Raw genomic sequence first — 16734 nt, 5'->3', positions numbered from 1 at the left:
TTATGCATTTGCATTATGTCTTACATGCTTATGAGTAGTGTTTTTGCTACTGAGATTCTTTCGAATCTCACCCCTCCCTAACCAACTATTTAGGTCAATCAATGGTGGGCAATAATGTCATGAGAGGCAAGGAGAAGAAAGTGGAGAATTATTGATGTTAATGAATGATGTTATTATTCAATGTATAATTCTCCTATTATGTAATTTATGTTATGAATGCCAATGATGTCATGTATTTAATTACAATGTTAATGGGATCAATAGAAATGTATGAGGATGATTGAGAAAGTGTAAACCCAATTTATATATGCCAAGGAAATAGAAAGAATTAAAGTAAAAAGAGATTAAGAGATAAAACGTAGGTCTTGGGACAATGAGTTTGTAGCTCCAGTTTGACCTATCAAATGAATGCGTTAAGCCACGAAATTTGGTAGAGTTTATTACACATCCCAGGATTTAAAATGAGAGCTAGATCACCTTAATTGGATGTGTACACAAGGAGATACGAATTTTCAAATTTAAGGCACAGAATCTAGGAGTTTCAGAATTTACCAAATGAATAGTAATTTTTATTGATTAAACTGTACGAATTGGTTATGGATAAGTCCAATTGATATTTTTTCCTTAAAAAGAATTGAAGGAGCTTTCCGTAGAATTTTAGAACACCTCAATACAATTTTTATGAAATTAGTTATGAATTTTTGAAATTAGGCCTGTAATATGGAATTTGAACAGTGAATAGTAACCCGAGAGTAATTATGTTGAAATTTTAAATCCACGGGCTTGTGTCATGACCTGCTTGAACCATAACACTTACTAATGTGTACTCTGAGGGGTTAAAGGTAGGATGTTTCAAAAAGGACCAGAAAATTTCATTGACAGCAACAGACAACTATGAGAACGAAGCATAAGTTCCGAGGGCAATGCAAAGAAGATGGTCCAACTATGAAAAAAAGGATCGTAAACCTCCTTGTTGTTCCCTCTCTGTCACTACCGTAGTCGGCATCCCACTGTCTCATCAACATATAGGTACCAATTTATATCAATCTCTCTTTTTTTGGGGAGAAGATCTTGAATTTTGAATTCAAGGTATAGTGAGGGAGGTTGAAGGGGATAGTGACATGAGAGACTAAAGGGCCTCGGGGAAGAGGAAAAAAAGTAGGGAGGAAGCAAAAATGAGACTTATATGGGGGAAAGGAAAGGTAGGGAAAGTAGACCACACAAGTTTTCAAATTAGGGCACTACTATCTGTCCTTCGCAAAGCTCAATGCAAGAGATTAATTACAATAAACTAACACGAGGCCCAAGGAGTATCTATTCTGACTTATAAATAGTAAAATGAATCTAGAGCCAGTGATAAGCCATATTTTGAGCTGGCTTGATAGATAAGTTATTAATGATATATTGATGATGATAGACTAAATTGAATCCTTGTATAAAACTAAAAGACTAAAAGTATATTTTAGCATAAATTAATTATTTTAGTTTTTTTTAAAAAAAGTATTAAATTTCATTATATTGCTATACTTTTGGACTTCTAAATTTACATTAAGTTCTAATTTAGTCTCTTAAAATTATAAAGTGCATTTTCAATCCATTAATCTTTTTATATATTGAAAGATGGATTGTTAATGTTAAAAATCATACTAAATCCTTATAAGGTTTTATTTTAAATATTTTTCAATTTATAAATTTTAAATTAAAGATTAATATTTTAATATTTAATCACAAAGTTACCATTTAAATTTGCTAAGTCGACATTTTCTATTAATGAGACTAATAGTGCTAACATTAAGAAAATAAAAAATACACTGTATAAATTTAAGGGGCTAAATTAAAAGTTGATTTAAATTTATATGACGAAACATATATATTAACCATAAATTATTAGTATTACAATAGTATAATAAAATTTAATAGAGTTTTTCTTTTTAAAACTGAAAGAATCAATTTATTTATATAGTCATAGGTGTTTTTGCACCTGTGAAAAAACATATGATAATTGACCCCATTTGACTAAAGGTTTATAAGTAATTTTGTACCTTTTTTAATTAAGGGCATTTTAGTACTTTTATAACATTAGCGTGGGTCCTATAATAAAAAGTAACGATAGATGCCATTTTTGCTTTGATTTTGTAAGTTTATAGATACTTTTGCACTTTCAAAATGATTGTATGGTGATTGTACTTTGCAAAAAAATTTATAGATATTTTTACATTTTTATCGTTGCAAAAAAAACATTTTTTATTTAATAATATTATGTTCTTTTATTACGGTTAATATGATAAAATAACTCAATTTTTTTCACTACTTTTTCATTTAACTAAGCATAAATTTTTTATGGAACTTTTAATTTTAGTGTGAATTCAACTCAAAATTTTTTATTCTCTTGCTTTCAATTCTTTTTCATTTATTTCTATTTAGGAAAATGACAGATAAAGAATGTGGAATATATGATATTCTAGTTTGGAAAGTTAAGGAAGTGTAATGACAGAGAGGAAAGTCCTCTCTAAATTAGAATTTTGAAATTTAGTGAAATGACAAAAATATTCTTCATTATTATTATTTTGCAAAAAGCTTAGTCGTCACTGGTGGCCGGCCACCGATGTGATGGCTGCTGGAGGAGTATTTTTGGTCATAGCTTTTTTTTTTTACCGTGTGAGACTATTGCAAGAAAATGGTGCGGGTAGGATTTAATCCCACTACCCTTTAGTCATTTGAGCCAACAAAAAGGAAGATGACCATTAGGCCATCAAAAATTTGTTAACCTTATAATGCAAACAAAAATATAAGTTGACTCTTTTACTGTGATTTCAGTCTATGACAATAATTTATCTAGGAATGATAAGTTTTAATTGAGAAATAATAAATCTAAATTTGATATTAACAAAACAATTTTTCCTGATACATAATGAGAAATATCATGTACATTAATTAAAAATGACAATAATTTATTTGAAAATGACATATATTTACTAGAAAATAACACGTCTAAACTTGAAATTAACAACATTTCTTTTCCTGATATATAATATGAAATAACATGCGCATTAAATAAAAATGACAACAATTTATGTGGTAATGACATGTCTTAATTGAGAAATAACAAATTTAAATTTGATATTAACAATGTGTCTTTTCCTAATAAATAACATGAAATAGCATGTACATTTCCAAATAAATCGTTATCATTTTTCACTAAAGACGTGTTATTTTCTAGTAAAAACATGCCATTTTCAAATAAATTATTGTCATTTTTAATTAATATACATGTTATTTTTTTGTTATATATCAGAAAATGTTGTTTTATTAATATCAAATTTAGATTTGTTATTTCTCAATTAAGACTTGTTATTCCTAGATAAATTGTTGTCACATGCTGAAGTCATAGTAAAAGAGTCAACTTATATTTTTGTTTGTATTATAAGTTTAACAAGTTTTTGATAGCCTAATGGTTATTTTCCTTTATGTTGGCCCAAGTGACCAACAGGTAGTTGGATTAAATTCCACTCCCACTACTTTCTTATAATATTCTCAAATGGTCAAAAAAAAAAAGCTATGACTGAAAAACACTCCACTGCAGCCACCACATCGGTGGTTGGCCATGGGTAAGGACTGAGTTTTTTTTTCCCCAAAAAAAGAAGACAAAAGACATTTTTGTTATTTCACTTAATTTTAAAATTTGTCCCTTCGGGACATCCAATAAAATTAGAATTTAATTTTAAAATCTCAATTTGGGAAGGACTTCCCTTTTTGCCATTATATTTTCTTAACTTTTCAAATTGAAATACCATATATTTTAGGGAAAAAGACAAAAAAAATGAAATATTAATTTCATAATGCCCAAAACATATGCTCAATTTAAGAAATCTCATTTTGGTCTCAAGAGACTAAATTGGGATTATCATGTTAAATAAAAAGACCAAATTACCCTTCAATTTATTTATTGTTTTTAAAATACCAAATCCCTTATTGGTCGACTGGTCACCGGAGCTTCAGCGACTAGCCAACAATTGTTCACTGGAGCTCCGTTGGTCGGAAAATTTTTTTTTGAAAATTTTCACAACTTCAGTATAACAATTAACAATTTTTGTAATGCTATTAACAATTTCAGTGTAACAATTAACAACAAGATTTCTGGGAAATTCAACAAGGTCCGGTGGCTGGAAAAGTTTTTTTTAAAAAAATTTTCACAATTTCAGTATAACGGTTAACAATTTTTATGACGTTATTAACAACTTCAGTATAGTAGTTAACAACAGGTTTTCTGGGAAATTCAACAAGCTCCAGCGGCTGGAAATTTTTTTTTTTGAATATTTTCACAACTTTAGTATAACGGTTAACAACTTTTATGAGGCTATTAACAACTTCAGTATAGCAGTTAACAACAGGTTTACTGGGAAATTCAACAAGCTTCGGTGGCTGGAAAATTTTTTTTGAAAATTTTCACAATTTCAGTATAACAGTTAACAACTTTTATGACACTATTAACAACTTCAGTATAGTAGTTAACAACAGGTTTACTAGGAAATTCAATAAGTTTCGGTGGCCGGAAACAATTTTTTTTGAAAACTTTTACAATTTCAATATAACAGTTAACAACTTCTGTGATGTTATTAATAATTTCAGTATAGCAGTTAACAACAGGTTTTTCGGGAAATTCAACAATTGGTCGCCAAAGCTCTGAAGGCCAGAAACAATTTTTTTGAAAATTTTTACAATGTCAGTATAATGGTTAACAACTTTTGTAACGTTATTAACAGTATGTTTTTTGAGAAATTCAAAAAATAACATTTTTACAACTTCAATAATGCTATTAGCAAGTTCCGTAACTCTATTAACAACTTCGGTGTAGTATTTAAGAACATGTTTTCTTAAAAATAAAAAAAGGCATTTTTACAATTTTAGCAACTACTTTTTTAACAACTTTAATATAACGGTTAACAACTTTTGTAATGTTATTAACAACTTCAATATAGCAGTTAACAATAAATTTTCTGAAAAAATTCAAAAAGTAGCATTTTTACAACTTCAGTAATGTCGTTAAAAAGTTTTGTAACTCTATTAACAACTTCGGTATAGTATTTAACAATAGGTTTTGTTAAAAATTCAAAAAAATGGCATTTTTATAACTTTAACAACTACTTCTTTTTGAAAATTTTTCCAACTTCAGTATAACGGTTAACAACTTTTGTAACTCTATTAACAACTTCAGTATAATAGTTAACAACAGGTTTTTCAGCAAATTCAAAAAGGAACATTTTTACAACTTCAGTAATGCCGTTAACAAACTCAAAAACCTGTTGTTAACCGCTATAATGAAGTTGTTAATAGCGTTACAAAAGTTGTTCACTGTTATACTGATGTTGTAAAAATTTTCAAAAAAATTGTTTTTGGCCTCCAGAGCTCCAGCGACCAATTATTAAATTTCCCGAAAAACCTGTTGTTCACTGTTATATTGAAGTTGTTAATAACGTCACAAAAATTATTTACCATTATACTGAAGTTGTAAAAATTTTCAAAAACATTATTTCCGACCAGTAAAACTGTTGTTAATTGCTATACTGAAGTTGTTAATAACGTCACAAAAGTTGTTAATCGTTATACTGAAGTTGTGAAAATTTTCAAAAAAAATTTTTTCCAACTGCCGGAACTTGTTGAATTTCCCAAAAAATTTGTTGTTAACTGTTATACTGAAATTGTTAATAGTATCACAAAAGTTGTTAACCGTTATACTAAAGTTGTGAAAATTAAAAATTTTTTTCCAACCACCGGACCTTGTTAAATTTTCTAGAAAACCTGTTGTTAACTACTATATTGAAATTGTTAATAACGTTACAAAAGTTGTTAACTATTATACTGAAGTTGTGAAAATTTTCAAAAATTTTTTTTTGACTGACAGAGCTTCGGTGAACAATTGTCAGCCGGTCGTCGAAGCTCCGGTGACTACCGCTGTCGGAGCTTTGGTAACCAACCGGCCAATAGAGGATTTGATATTTTAAAAACAATAAATAAATTAAAGGGTAATTTGGTCTTTTTATTTAATATGATAATTTCAATTTGGTCTCTTGAGACCAAAATGAAATTTCTTAAATTGAACAGATGTTTTGGCAATTATAAAATTATTATTGTATTTTTCTGTCTTTTTCTTTATATTTTACCTTCTTTGTCCGTCATTTTCCTTTTCTATTTCAATCAATCGGGCCGTTAGGAAGAATAGACACCACTTGTAGGGGTGTGCATGAGGCCCGCATGCCCAATAAGCCCGCCCGAGCCCGCAAGAAAAATGCCCAGCCCAACCCAGTAAAAAGCTGCCCAAGCAAAAATGGGCATCTTCGGGCCGGGCTGATTCACGGGCAGGGCAGGGCCGCGGGCAGGGTATGCTGCCTTGCCCATTTGGCCCTGCCCGAAAAAATATATAATTATATATATAAGATAATATTATTTCAAGCAATTATCTCTTTTATTTTAGCTAAAAAAAATAGGTAAAATTAGAAAAAATGAAAGGAACATAAAAATTATAATTATATAAAAGAGCTAAATATCAAAATATAAGATTCAATATGCTAAATTACTCCAAGTCAAATGTTCTTCTTTTTCTCTTGCATCCAATTTTTTAAAACAAAAAAAAAAACCACCTTTCAAATTTTGTGCTTTCACATGATTATAAGAATCCACCAACTATATGGATAAACTAAGAAATTGAAATACTGATTTAGCTTAATTATTAAATATATTTTTTTTACCTCCCATAAGAAATCAAAAGCTAAAGAATAAGACTACATAGGCCTTATATATATATATATATATGAGTGATAGACTCATTCGTGATAATTTTTTTCCTCTCATTTGTCTCAAAACATGATAATTGATTTTTTTTTTACATATGACATAGGGCATTGTGTCATTACGCTGGGCAGAAAAGCCCGCCCTGCCCAGCCCGCCCTTGCCCTGCCCAAAATGGTTAGGGCTTTTATTGGGCAGGGCCGGGCAACGGGCTACAAAACGCAACCCGCTCATCTTTCAGGCTGGGCATCGGACAAGGGGCTTGCCTGTCCAGCCCTATCCATGTGCAGCCCTAACCACTTGTAAGCTGAAATGCCTTCAAAACCTTCTGTAGAATCAGGATCATCACCATAATCCTCGCCTCGCTCTTTCTCATCCGCCTTCGTTCATTCCCACCGACAAGTTCTCGACGTCACATTACGCATTAAAGATTCTCTATACGACCTACGAGAATCATTCACAGTATCCTCTTTTATCCACTCTTCCTGTCTCACCTTCCTTGCTTCCTCACCAGTAAAACTCTGACCCTCCAAGCGAACCTTCTTCTTCCTCATATTCGAACCCCACCACCCCCGTCCTCCATCCCCCAAACACCAGAATCCTCATTAATTCCCCTTGGCAAAGCACGAAGAACGGAATCCCTCTTTTCCTCCGCTGCAGTGGGCCACGGAGATCTTACAGAGCCGCCTAAGCAGAAGACGGCAATCGTCCAAACGAAACCCTAGCAGAGCGTCGGAGAAGTTTTCCTCCAGCTCTAACTTTGTACTTTAATAGGATATTGCGATAATGGAGATATGCATCGTTCTGTTGCTGAGATTGGCTTGGATTGCCGGGACAGTTCCCATAATCATTGCTTCTATTCCCACGTCTAAGCTGAATTGGTTTCGTGGAGCCTTGTTAGGGTTCGCTAAGAGGGGGAAGATCATGCAGTCATCCTCACAAGTAAGGGAGTAAATTATAATTTGGGCATATATTTGTTCAAAATTTTCAATTAAATATGTATGGTTTTGGTGCCACCGTATGCTTTTCTTTGAGAGAATGCTAAAAAAGTTACCGAAAGTCTTGAACATAAGACAAAACAAAGTGTGTTTTCCCCACTTCATGATAACATTGTTAGGCTTGTTTGAATAATAGCTTAAGGTTTTACTAGGGAGCTTCAGAAAGAATGTATTGAGTGGCCATCGTATGAGGGGTCTCTGTGTGGGAGCTAAATATTAAAAACACTCGTGGCTATTGATTGGGGATTCATGCCACACTGCACTGCATTAACTACCAAGACAACAATTTCTTTCTTTTTGTTTTTTGTTTTTTTGTTTTTGTTTTTTTTGGGGGGGGGGGTTGTGGCTGGGGCCGGGGTGGGATCTCATCCAACCTTGGGGTTCTTTGGATTAGCTTCTTAGAAGTGATTTTAGTGTATAAGAGACGAGTTTTGTCTCAGTTTTTGTCAAAGTACTTTTTTAAAGTGATTGTAGCGGGTTGCCAAACTCCCCCTTTTTCTCATCCTAAAAATGACTGGGAGAAAAATTACCCCGTCATGCTGATAGTTTATGAAGTATAGACCCTTCAAAGGATGTGTGGTGTCCTTATCCAAGGCAAGTTGAACGCTTTATTACACCACACATAATATTTCGAATTACCATGAGGCTTTTTCAATATTTCATGTTTTATTGTGTGTCACTATCCATGCTTCTCTGGGTACGTTTTGAAAGAGTTTATATTCTACATAATTTTGGTAATACATGCTTTTGTATATTTGGATAAACAACCTTAAGTAACGCAGCAGTATCCTCCATGTTACATCTTTTTCCTAACAAGAAGTGTAACTGTGAATTTACGACTCATATGTCGATAGCAAAAAAGAAAATGGAAATTTAAAATTTATCCCCTAATACAATATTCCATTGCAGAAATTCACTGTTCCTCAAAGATTATTCTTGCACTTCTATATTGTGGCTTCGGTGTGGACAACATTCTTGCTTGTTTCAACTTCGATGTACGCATATACCATGGCACTATCAATTGCAGATCCCTATGCTGTCTCAACCATTACCAGCTACCTGACTGGAACTTCAAGTATAAAGTCTGATTCAAGTAAAATAGAATCCATATATGTAGCCTGGCTATCTGTTTTTCTGCTTTTGCTAATGGAGGTCCAAGTTCTAAGACGCCTTCATGAAACGATATGTGTATTCAATTATAGGCCTGCAGCTCGCATGCATATCGTGGGTTATTTCACTGGTTTGTTGTAAGTTTCTTCATGGTCCTTTTATTCTGCTTGACTTTCTAAGCCTCCATTTCATTTTTTTAAAATTATTAATTACGGCAATTTTGAGGTTTACTTTTCTGTGAACATTGCATTTCTGGTTGTGAAGTTTCCCCAGTTGTTTTGCTAATTTTTAAGTCCTTGACTGCTTTCATAATTTTTTTTTAAGTAAAACTGAGTGATATTTTGTTAGCTTATACCATGTCTAACAGTAATGTGCGGTTTCTGAAGTTAAATGTCTGTCTTATTTGATACATATCTATAGTTATGTGGTATATTGAAAAATATTTAGAAATTGTTAATGTTCATTGAGTCTACTGATTTGAATTCATAATAAAGCATCTCATAAACGTGTCAAAATGAATGATGACTATAGTTATGCAGTGGATTAAAAAATAGCCAGATGTTGATAAAGGTTGCTGGACATACTTATTTGAATTCATAATAAAACACTCAAATATATATCAAACTTATCTGAATGATACCTTGTTCGGCATTTTCATTGTAAATATTATATAACGTCTTTTTCTCTCTCAATGATAAGTTTCTCCTTTTAGATAGTTATGCTTATGATGGATCGACTTTGAGACATGACATATGACAACATAATATTCCTAGGATTTGTATTTGAATGCCAATGATATGTAATAGATGTCTTTACTAGATTATTCAAATATGAGATCAACCCTGATGCATTGATATCTGTTGTTAAATTTAATTATTTATTTTATTTCTCTTTATTTTATTTTGTGAAGCCTGTTATGATTATTATGTATTTTGTTTTTAGGATATTCAGCTTTACAGAATCTCCTTTATAGATATCTCATAAGCTAATACTCCTCCGGTCTTTAATATGAGATCTATTTAACTAATTTGATTAGATTAAAGAAGTTAGGTAAGTTAGTGAATTATAAAAAAATATGACATGCTTTTCTTAAAACACCATAATCATCTTTCTTAATATGCTTCCTTCTTTTTCTACTTCATTATGGTTGAGGGAGTACCTATAGGGGTAATTTAGGAAAAATTGATAAATATGAGAAATAGGTATTATATTTAGGATCAAAATTAACTCAACAATTATGTCTTATATTAAAGACCGGAGGAGTATATCTATAGGTTCTTTTCTGTTAAGCTTCAAATATGAATAAAAGAATCAAGTTGAATGCATGTGATTTGTTTGAGTAGTGAGTAACATGCATTGGTGTCTTTATCTCTTATTGATGCTGTCTCGAAAGGAATTGGAGGTATCCAACTTCATATAAACTTCTATCTGCGAATGTGAATTTTACCAGTCAATTTCAGGCTCTGGTGGGTGCAATTTCAATTCCTTATATGCTATTTGATAAAATGTCATTTGTGAAGCACTTGCTGCCTGTCCCATGGTTATGTTTCTAAGTTAATAGTTATTTTGTGCTTAGAAAATTGTAAAATAGAGATTGTTGATTTTGCAACTTTTCTGAAGCTAGTTTCTACATAGCAGCCCCACTATCACTTTGTTGTGATTGTGCATTAGAGGTGCGTGACTTCACAGCAAAGTTAGTAATTGCATTCATTGTCAAAGACAAAGTTCACATGCCAGAAACTGAATTAGATTACTCGCTAATTTTAAATCATCTCTTCAAACTTGGATGGCTGCCATGGTTTGGTGCGACTATATTTTTATGGGGCTGGATTCATCAATACCGGTGCCACACAATTCTTGTATGTCTCATTCTCCTTGATTAGGTTTTTAATTTTGGGCTTGTGAATTGCTGTAATTGAATGGCATGACCAATCATTTCAATACCTTATAAATTGATTTGGGTTCTTTGTTAACGGGCGTCGCTTCTATTTCACTGATATCTCTGTACTCCTGGTACAAGTTGCAGTAGACAATGAAATCAGTCAAGGAAATTAAAGTTTTGAGCAGTATTCTTAGTATGTACTTTGTAACATACAAGGAGATGAAATTGAGTGCAAAGGATGCACATTATTAGATAGTTCCTAAGCTTATAGCTATGCAACTTAAGACTTATATGTGCACAGGATTGAGTTATATATTTTGTTAGGACTTCCTGTATGTGGAATTCTTTTCTTGAAGATTCCTTTTGTTGCTTGAGTTGTTTTTCCATTCAATATATAATTTTATTAACTTTGAAGGGCTTGAAATTTTGTCAGGGCTTGTTACGAAAACGTTCAAAACAAATAGAAGAATATGTAATCCCTCATGGTGATTGGTTTGAACTTGTTTCGTCGGCACACTATCTTTCTGAAATTGTAACTCTCTATCTCTAGTCTTTTGTCCCTTTTTGCGTGTCAGATACTGATTAAATTGATAATGATGTAGGTTATATACGCTGGTCTTCTTGTTGCAAGTGGAGGAGTCAACCTTACGATATGGCTGCTTTTTGTTTTTGTGGTAATATTTTCTTTATAGTTATCGCGAGACTCAATATTTTGAACAAATGATTCTCTGATTCTAATTTGCTTATTTTGCGTGCGTGCGTGCGTGCGTTTTAACTTCTTGGTTGAAATTCAGGTGGCAAACTTAGCATTTGCAGCTGTCGAAACGCATAAATGGTATCTTAAAAAATTTGAAGATTATCCGAGCAATCGTTTCGTCATAATTCCATTCGTTCTCTAGGAGTTGGTAAATATTTGTTTCTCTAGGTATGATTTTGAATATTTTATATTTATAATTTTTTGCAATAAATAATACTCCTCCGGTCCTTATTATAAGACCCAATTTGACTTTTTATTTGGTCCTAATTATAAGACCCAATCTATTTTCTCTCTTATATTTATGCATTTTTTTCCAAGATAATCCTTCTAATAATGATATTTTTAGCCAATATACTTAATTAGCAAAGATATTTTAAGAATAACAACACTTATTTATTATAAATAACCAACTTAACTTACTTCCTTAATCTCCTCAAATAAGTCAATTGGGTCTTATAATTAGGACCGGAGGAGTAGTATTTATTCTTCTAAGAGTTTACCCTGACAAAGCTCTATAAAAACTGCCGTAGCTTTATCCAATAAAATTATTAAAGCTCAAATTTTAGCCAGGTTGATTGGAAAGAAGAATTTGCAACTCGATGCTGATTAAGGTAGAATTGTCATGAATAGTTAAATGGAAAGCATTAATTAGAATAATAAGCAAAAGAATTTTTTTTATTACGAAAGTTGCCCAACTTGATGACTGATTTTCTTTAAAGGTCAATCTCTTCTCAATTTGGTTCTTAATAATGAAGGTATTCAATTTATTTCCTTCAATGTTTTTTCTTTTGTCAATATAATCTAAAAAAGTCAATGTAATGTAAAAGTTAGAGAATCTAGAAACGATCATGCTTGAGCAGATAAACGTGCACTAGCGTATATTTGGTCTCAGTGGTGGGCTCTTCTAGGTAATGCGGTGTAGTTGAGTTCAACTGGTGGTGTATAAAGAGCAAAGTAGCGTAAGCCATGATGCTAAAGTGAGCAAGCATGCGATATGAATGAATAAATATAAGTAAATGTGATTATAAATAATATTCTTCGTGTTCTTAATAGAAGGCTTAATAAACTAATTTGATTAGGTTAAAAATATAAGTTAAATTAGTTGATGAGAATTTTTTTTCGTAAACAATCCTAAACATTTTTCTATTTGATTGTTGTTGGAAAAATATTGATAAAGTTAATTTGAAAAAAATTCATAAATATGTGAAATATGTTTTACATATAGAACTAATATTAACTTATGTAAGTTTTTTTTTTTTATTTGTGTGAGATAATTAGGTTTCAAATTAATGACCTGGGGATTTTTTTTTTTTTTTGGATACAATTATCTTCTATTCTTTGCAACTGCACCATTTAGCTTCTCATTAATTGCAAAATCCGAAACTATCAGATTGAGCCATTCGAGTTTCAATCTGAATAGATTTAATCTCAACCTTCGAGTAATTTTACGTGCATGCTGGGGATAGTGATGGTAAGGTTAGTGGCCTGCCATGTTGTGAGGTGCTTCAGCTCGCACTACACCTCTAGTTCGTCTATCCCTGGTTCCCTAATCCTTATCGCGTCTTAGCTTGTGTCAACAAACTTCATTCTGTGTGAATATAATATTTTTATAGATATTTATGTATCTGCCATTATCTCCCTTATCTCCTAGTATTTTTAATATCTCTCATTGTCTCTATTATCTGTAATTATCTTTTATTATTATATTATTTGTAGATCCTATCAAAATATAAAGCTGTGTCTATAAATAGAGGTCATATATAATGTATTCAGCACCCTTGGATAGAATAAGAAATACTCTTTTGTTATTAATCTTTTCCTCTCTATTATTCTTCTTTATTCATAACATGTTATCAGCACGAAGGCTCTAGAAAAAGTATAATATTTTGATCTTCTCATTATTATACACCATGTTCCATGATTTATTTTCTATCCTCTATACTATTCTACATGAGCATCTCCCCAAATGGCTTGAAGCCATAGTTTAATTTGTTCACCGTGAGCATATGGTAGGGAAGGTCAGCTTGCATGACATAAGCATAAATCATGTTGAGAAGTTTGCACTCCAAAAAGGCTTCATTGCCTTAAATGGTGAGGCGAAATAATGAGGGTGGATTTGTTAGATCTATGAGCACCGAGCACTCCAATGATCTGTCCATCTCGGGCCTCACCGGAGATGTTATTGAATAGAATCTATTTTTTATTTTATGGTCAAAAGTCATAAAACTTTACTTTCTACTTTATAGTCGGAAGTTATAAAACTTTGTTATTCTTTCTCATAGAAGTCATAAAACTTTATTTTTTTTTCCTTATAACTAGAAACCATCAAACTTTGTTTTTTATTTTATGACTAGAAGTCATAAAATTTTGTTTTCTTTCTTATGACCAGAAGTTGTAACTTGGATTTTTCTATTTTAATGACCAAAAGTTATAATTTTGATCTTCTAACATATGGCTAGAAAATATATAATTTTTAACTCATGACCAAAAGTCATTCAAATTTGATTTGATCTTATTAAATGGCTAGAAGCCATGTATATATTTATTTTTGAGAAATATTTATTGTTTATTTGTTAATATTTTTTTATTTTTGATAAATATGATTTTAAAATGCTTATATTTACTGAGACAATATACCAAATTTTATCCTTTTCTCATTTAATTTTTTTTATTTTTTTTTTATTTGTTTTTTTGGTAATTTATGATTCCTTTTCTTTTCTTCTCATTAACGAAGAGCAGTGTAATTTCCATACATGCTAATTTTTTTTAATATTATATTTTTTTGTGGCAGTGCTATCATGTCGAACCTTACAAAATGTGAGTTTGTACTCGACATTACCAGGAAGAACTACTTATCTTGGATACTAGATCTGAAAATTCACTTAAATGCCAATGGTCTGGGAGACACAATTAAGGTAAAAAATAAGGCATCTAATTAAGAAAAGGCTAAAACCATGATCTTTTTATGCCATCATTTACATGAAGGACTAAAAATGGAATATTTGATCATTAAAGATCTACTCGTTCTATGGAATAGTTTGAAAGAAAGGTATGACCACCAGGACACTGTCATTCTTTCAAAAGCTCGTTATGAATGGATGCACTTATGCCTACAAGATTTTAAATTTGTTAGTGAGTATAATTCTGCAATATTTAGAATCAGTTTTCAACTAAAATTATATGGAGAAAAAGTCACTGATGAAAACATGTTAAAGAAAACATTCTCCACATTTCATGCATCTAATGTGCTCCTGCAGCAGCAATACCATGAAAAAAGCTTCAAAAAGTATTTTGAATTAATTTGTTGCCTTCTTGTAGCTAAGTAAAATAATCAGCTTTTAATGAAAAATCATAAATCCCCTCCAACCGAATCTACTCCATTCTTAGAAGCGAGTGTAGTAGTAAATGGACCAACACGTGGTCATAAACGAGGACATGGATGTGCACAAGGCCGTCGCATTGACCGTAGACGTGGTCGTGGTCATAATCGAGGTGGTTCAAATTCCTACTCAAAAAGGGCAAAGAATGATGAGAATCAAAAAAGAAAGACTAGTGGAAGTAATAACCACTCTGAAAATTCATGTTATCGTTGTGATGGGAATGGTCATTGGTCACCTGCCTGTCGTGCACTGAAATATTTGGTTGACCTTTATCAAGAATTGCTTAAAAATAAAACTAAAGGCAACAACAAAATGCCAAGGGTAGAAACCAATTTTGTTGATGAAGAGGGCGATTTTGATTATGGCAAGATGGATGTCACTCATTTGGATATTGCTAATTTCTTTACTGATCCTAATGGAAAGATTGATCACCTGATTGGTGATGGGAATGTTCAGCAATAAATTATTTTAGTGAAGTTAAATTTCTACGACTTAATTTTTTTCCCTCTTTTTCATCTTTTTTTTTTTATAAAGTTTCTACTTTCAATGTTGTTATCTTTCTAAATTAATAAAATTATAAGTATTTTCCTTTTATTAATTTTGTTTTTTTTCCCTTCTCCTCTCTTGACTATGTTCCTTGTAATGAAGAGTGGCTCCCATTTACGTCAATCATGAGGATTTATGTCTTGTTGATAGTGTAACAACTCACACAATATTTAGAAATAAAAAGTATTTCTCTTTTGATAGTGCATTTTACTCAACTAAGTCTAAAAGAAATCTGTTGAGTTTCAAGGATATCCGCAAGAATGGATATCATATCAAAACAACAATTAAGGAAAATCAAGAATATCTTGCTATTACAAAGTCAATTTTGGATAAAAAAATGCACACTAGAAAGATTGCCTGTATTTTCTTCTGGCTTGTACTACACAATTATTAGTACAATTGAAGTACTCATCATTATAAACCAGTAGTTTATAAATGATAACAAATTTAATGTTTGGCATGACCGGTTAGCCATCCTGGGATAATTATGATATGAAAAATAATTGAGAATTCATGTGGACATTCATTGAAAAGTCAACAAATACCACAAGCCAATATTTTCTCATGTAATGTATGTTCCAAGGGAAAGTTAATTGTTCGGTCATCACCAGGAAAACTAGAAAATGAGCCTCTCACTTTTCTAGAATGCATATAGGGAGATATTTGTAGACTGATACACCTACCATACGAACCACTCTGATATTTTATGGTTCTAATTGATGTATCAATAAGATGGTCGCATGCCTATTTATTATTTTCGTGTAACTTGGCATTCGCAAGATTATTGACTCAATTAATCAGATCAAGAGCACATTTTCCTGATTTTCCTATCAAGAAAATATGTCTTGATAATGTTGGTGAATTTACTTCACAAGCCTTTAATGATTATTGTATGTCTCTTGGGATTGATGTTGAACATCTTGTGACTCGTGTGTACACACAAAATGAACTTGTAGAATCATTGATCAAACGCTTACAATTAATTATGAGATCATTACTTATGAGATCAAATCTCCCAATTTCTGCTTGAGGACATGTAATTTTGCATGCAGCAATGTTAATTCGTATCAGGCCAACAAGTTATCTCAAATCCTCCCCTTTACAATTGGTTTTTGGTCAAGAACCCAATATTTCCCATCTAAGAACCTTTGGATGTGCTGTATATGTTTCAATTGCTCTCCCACAACGTACTAAGATGGGTCATCAAAAAAGGATGGGAATATATATTGGATATGAATCTCCTGCTATAATAAAATAATCTAGAACCGTCAACAA

At 31.7% G+C, this 16734-nt stretch overlaps 2 protein-coding genes across 8 annotated transcripts; both read left to right on the top strand.

The window, feature by feature from the left end:
• Positions 1-7157: 7157 nt before the first annotated feature.
• On the top strand, positions 7158-13757 carry LOC114715011 (polyprenol reductase 2). Of its 7 annotated transcripts, none has more exons than XM_028899811.1 (7): positions 7158-7728; positions 8694-9031; positions 10519-10753; positions 11210-11308; positions 11379-11450; positions 11571-11701; positions 13250-13757. In XM_028899811.1, the coding sequence occupies exons 1-6, from the start codon at positions 7573-7575 to the stop codon at positions 11673-11675; spliced, it is 1005 nt and encodes a 334-aa protein (XP_028755644.1). In that variant the 5' UTR covers positions 7158-7572; the 3' UTR covers positions 11676-11701; positions 13250-13757. The 7 variants fall into 7 exon arrangements, with proteins under 7 accessions (XP_028755644.1, XP_028755645.1, XP_028755649.1 ...); XM_028899812.1 differs by lacking the exon at positions 13250-13757 and adding an exon at positions 12924-13160; XM_028899816.1 differs by lacking the exon at positions 13250-13757 and having other exon boundaries at positions 8694-8859; positions 8987-9031; positions 10533-10753; positions 11571-11744.
• A 1117-nt stretch (positions 13758-14874) lies between these two features.
• On the top strand, positions 14875-15375 carry LOC114715010 (uncharacterized). Its single transcript, XM_028899809.1, has one exon. It carries the CDS (start codon positions 14875-14877, stop codon positions 15373-15375), a length of 501 nt encoding a protein of 166 aa, XP_028755642.1.
• The last annotated feature ends 1359 nt before the right edge of the window (positions 15376-16734 follow it).

Source organism: Neltuma alba, unplaced genomic scaffold (assembly GCF_004799145.2).
Source record: "Neltuma alba isolate B1F8T4 unplaced genomic scaffold, ASM479914v2 tig00011569_pilon, whole genome shotgun sequence".
Lineage (NCBI taxonomy): Eukaryota > Viridiplantae > Streptophyta > Magnoliopsida > Fabales > Fabaceae > Neltuma > Neltuma alba.
The sequence above is the reverse complement of the archived record's forward strand: the minus strand, read 5'-3'. Positions and strand labels throughout refer to the sequence as shown.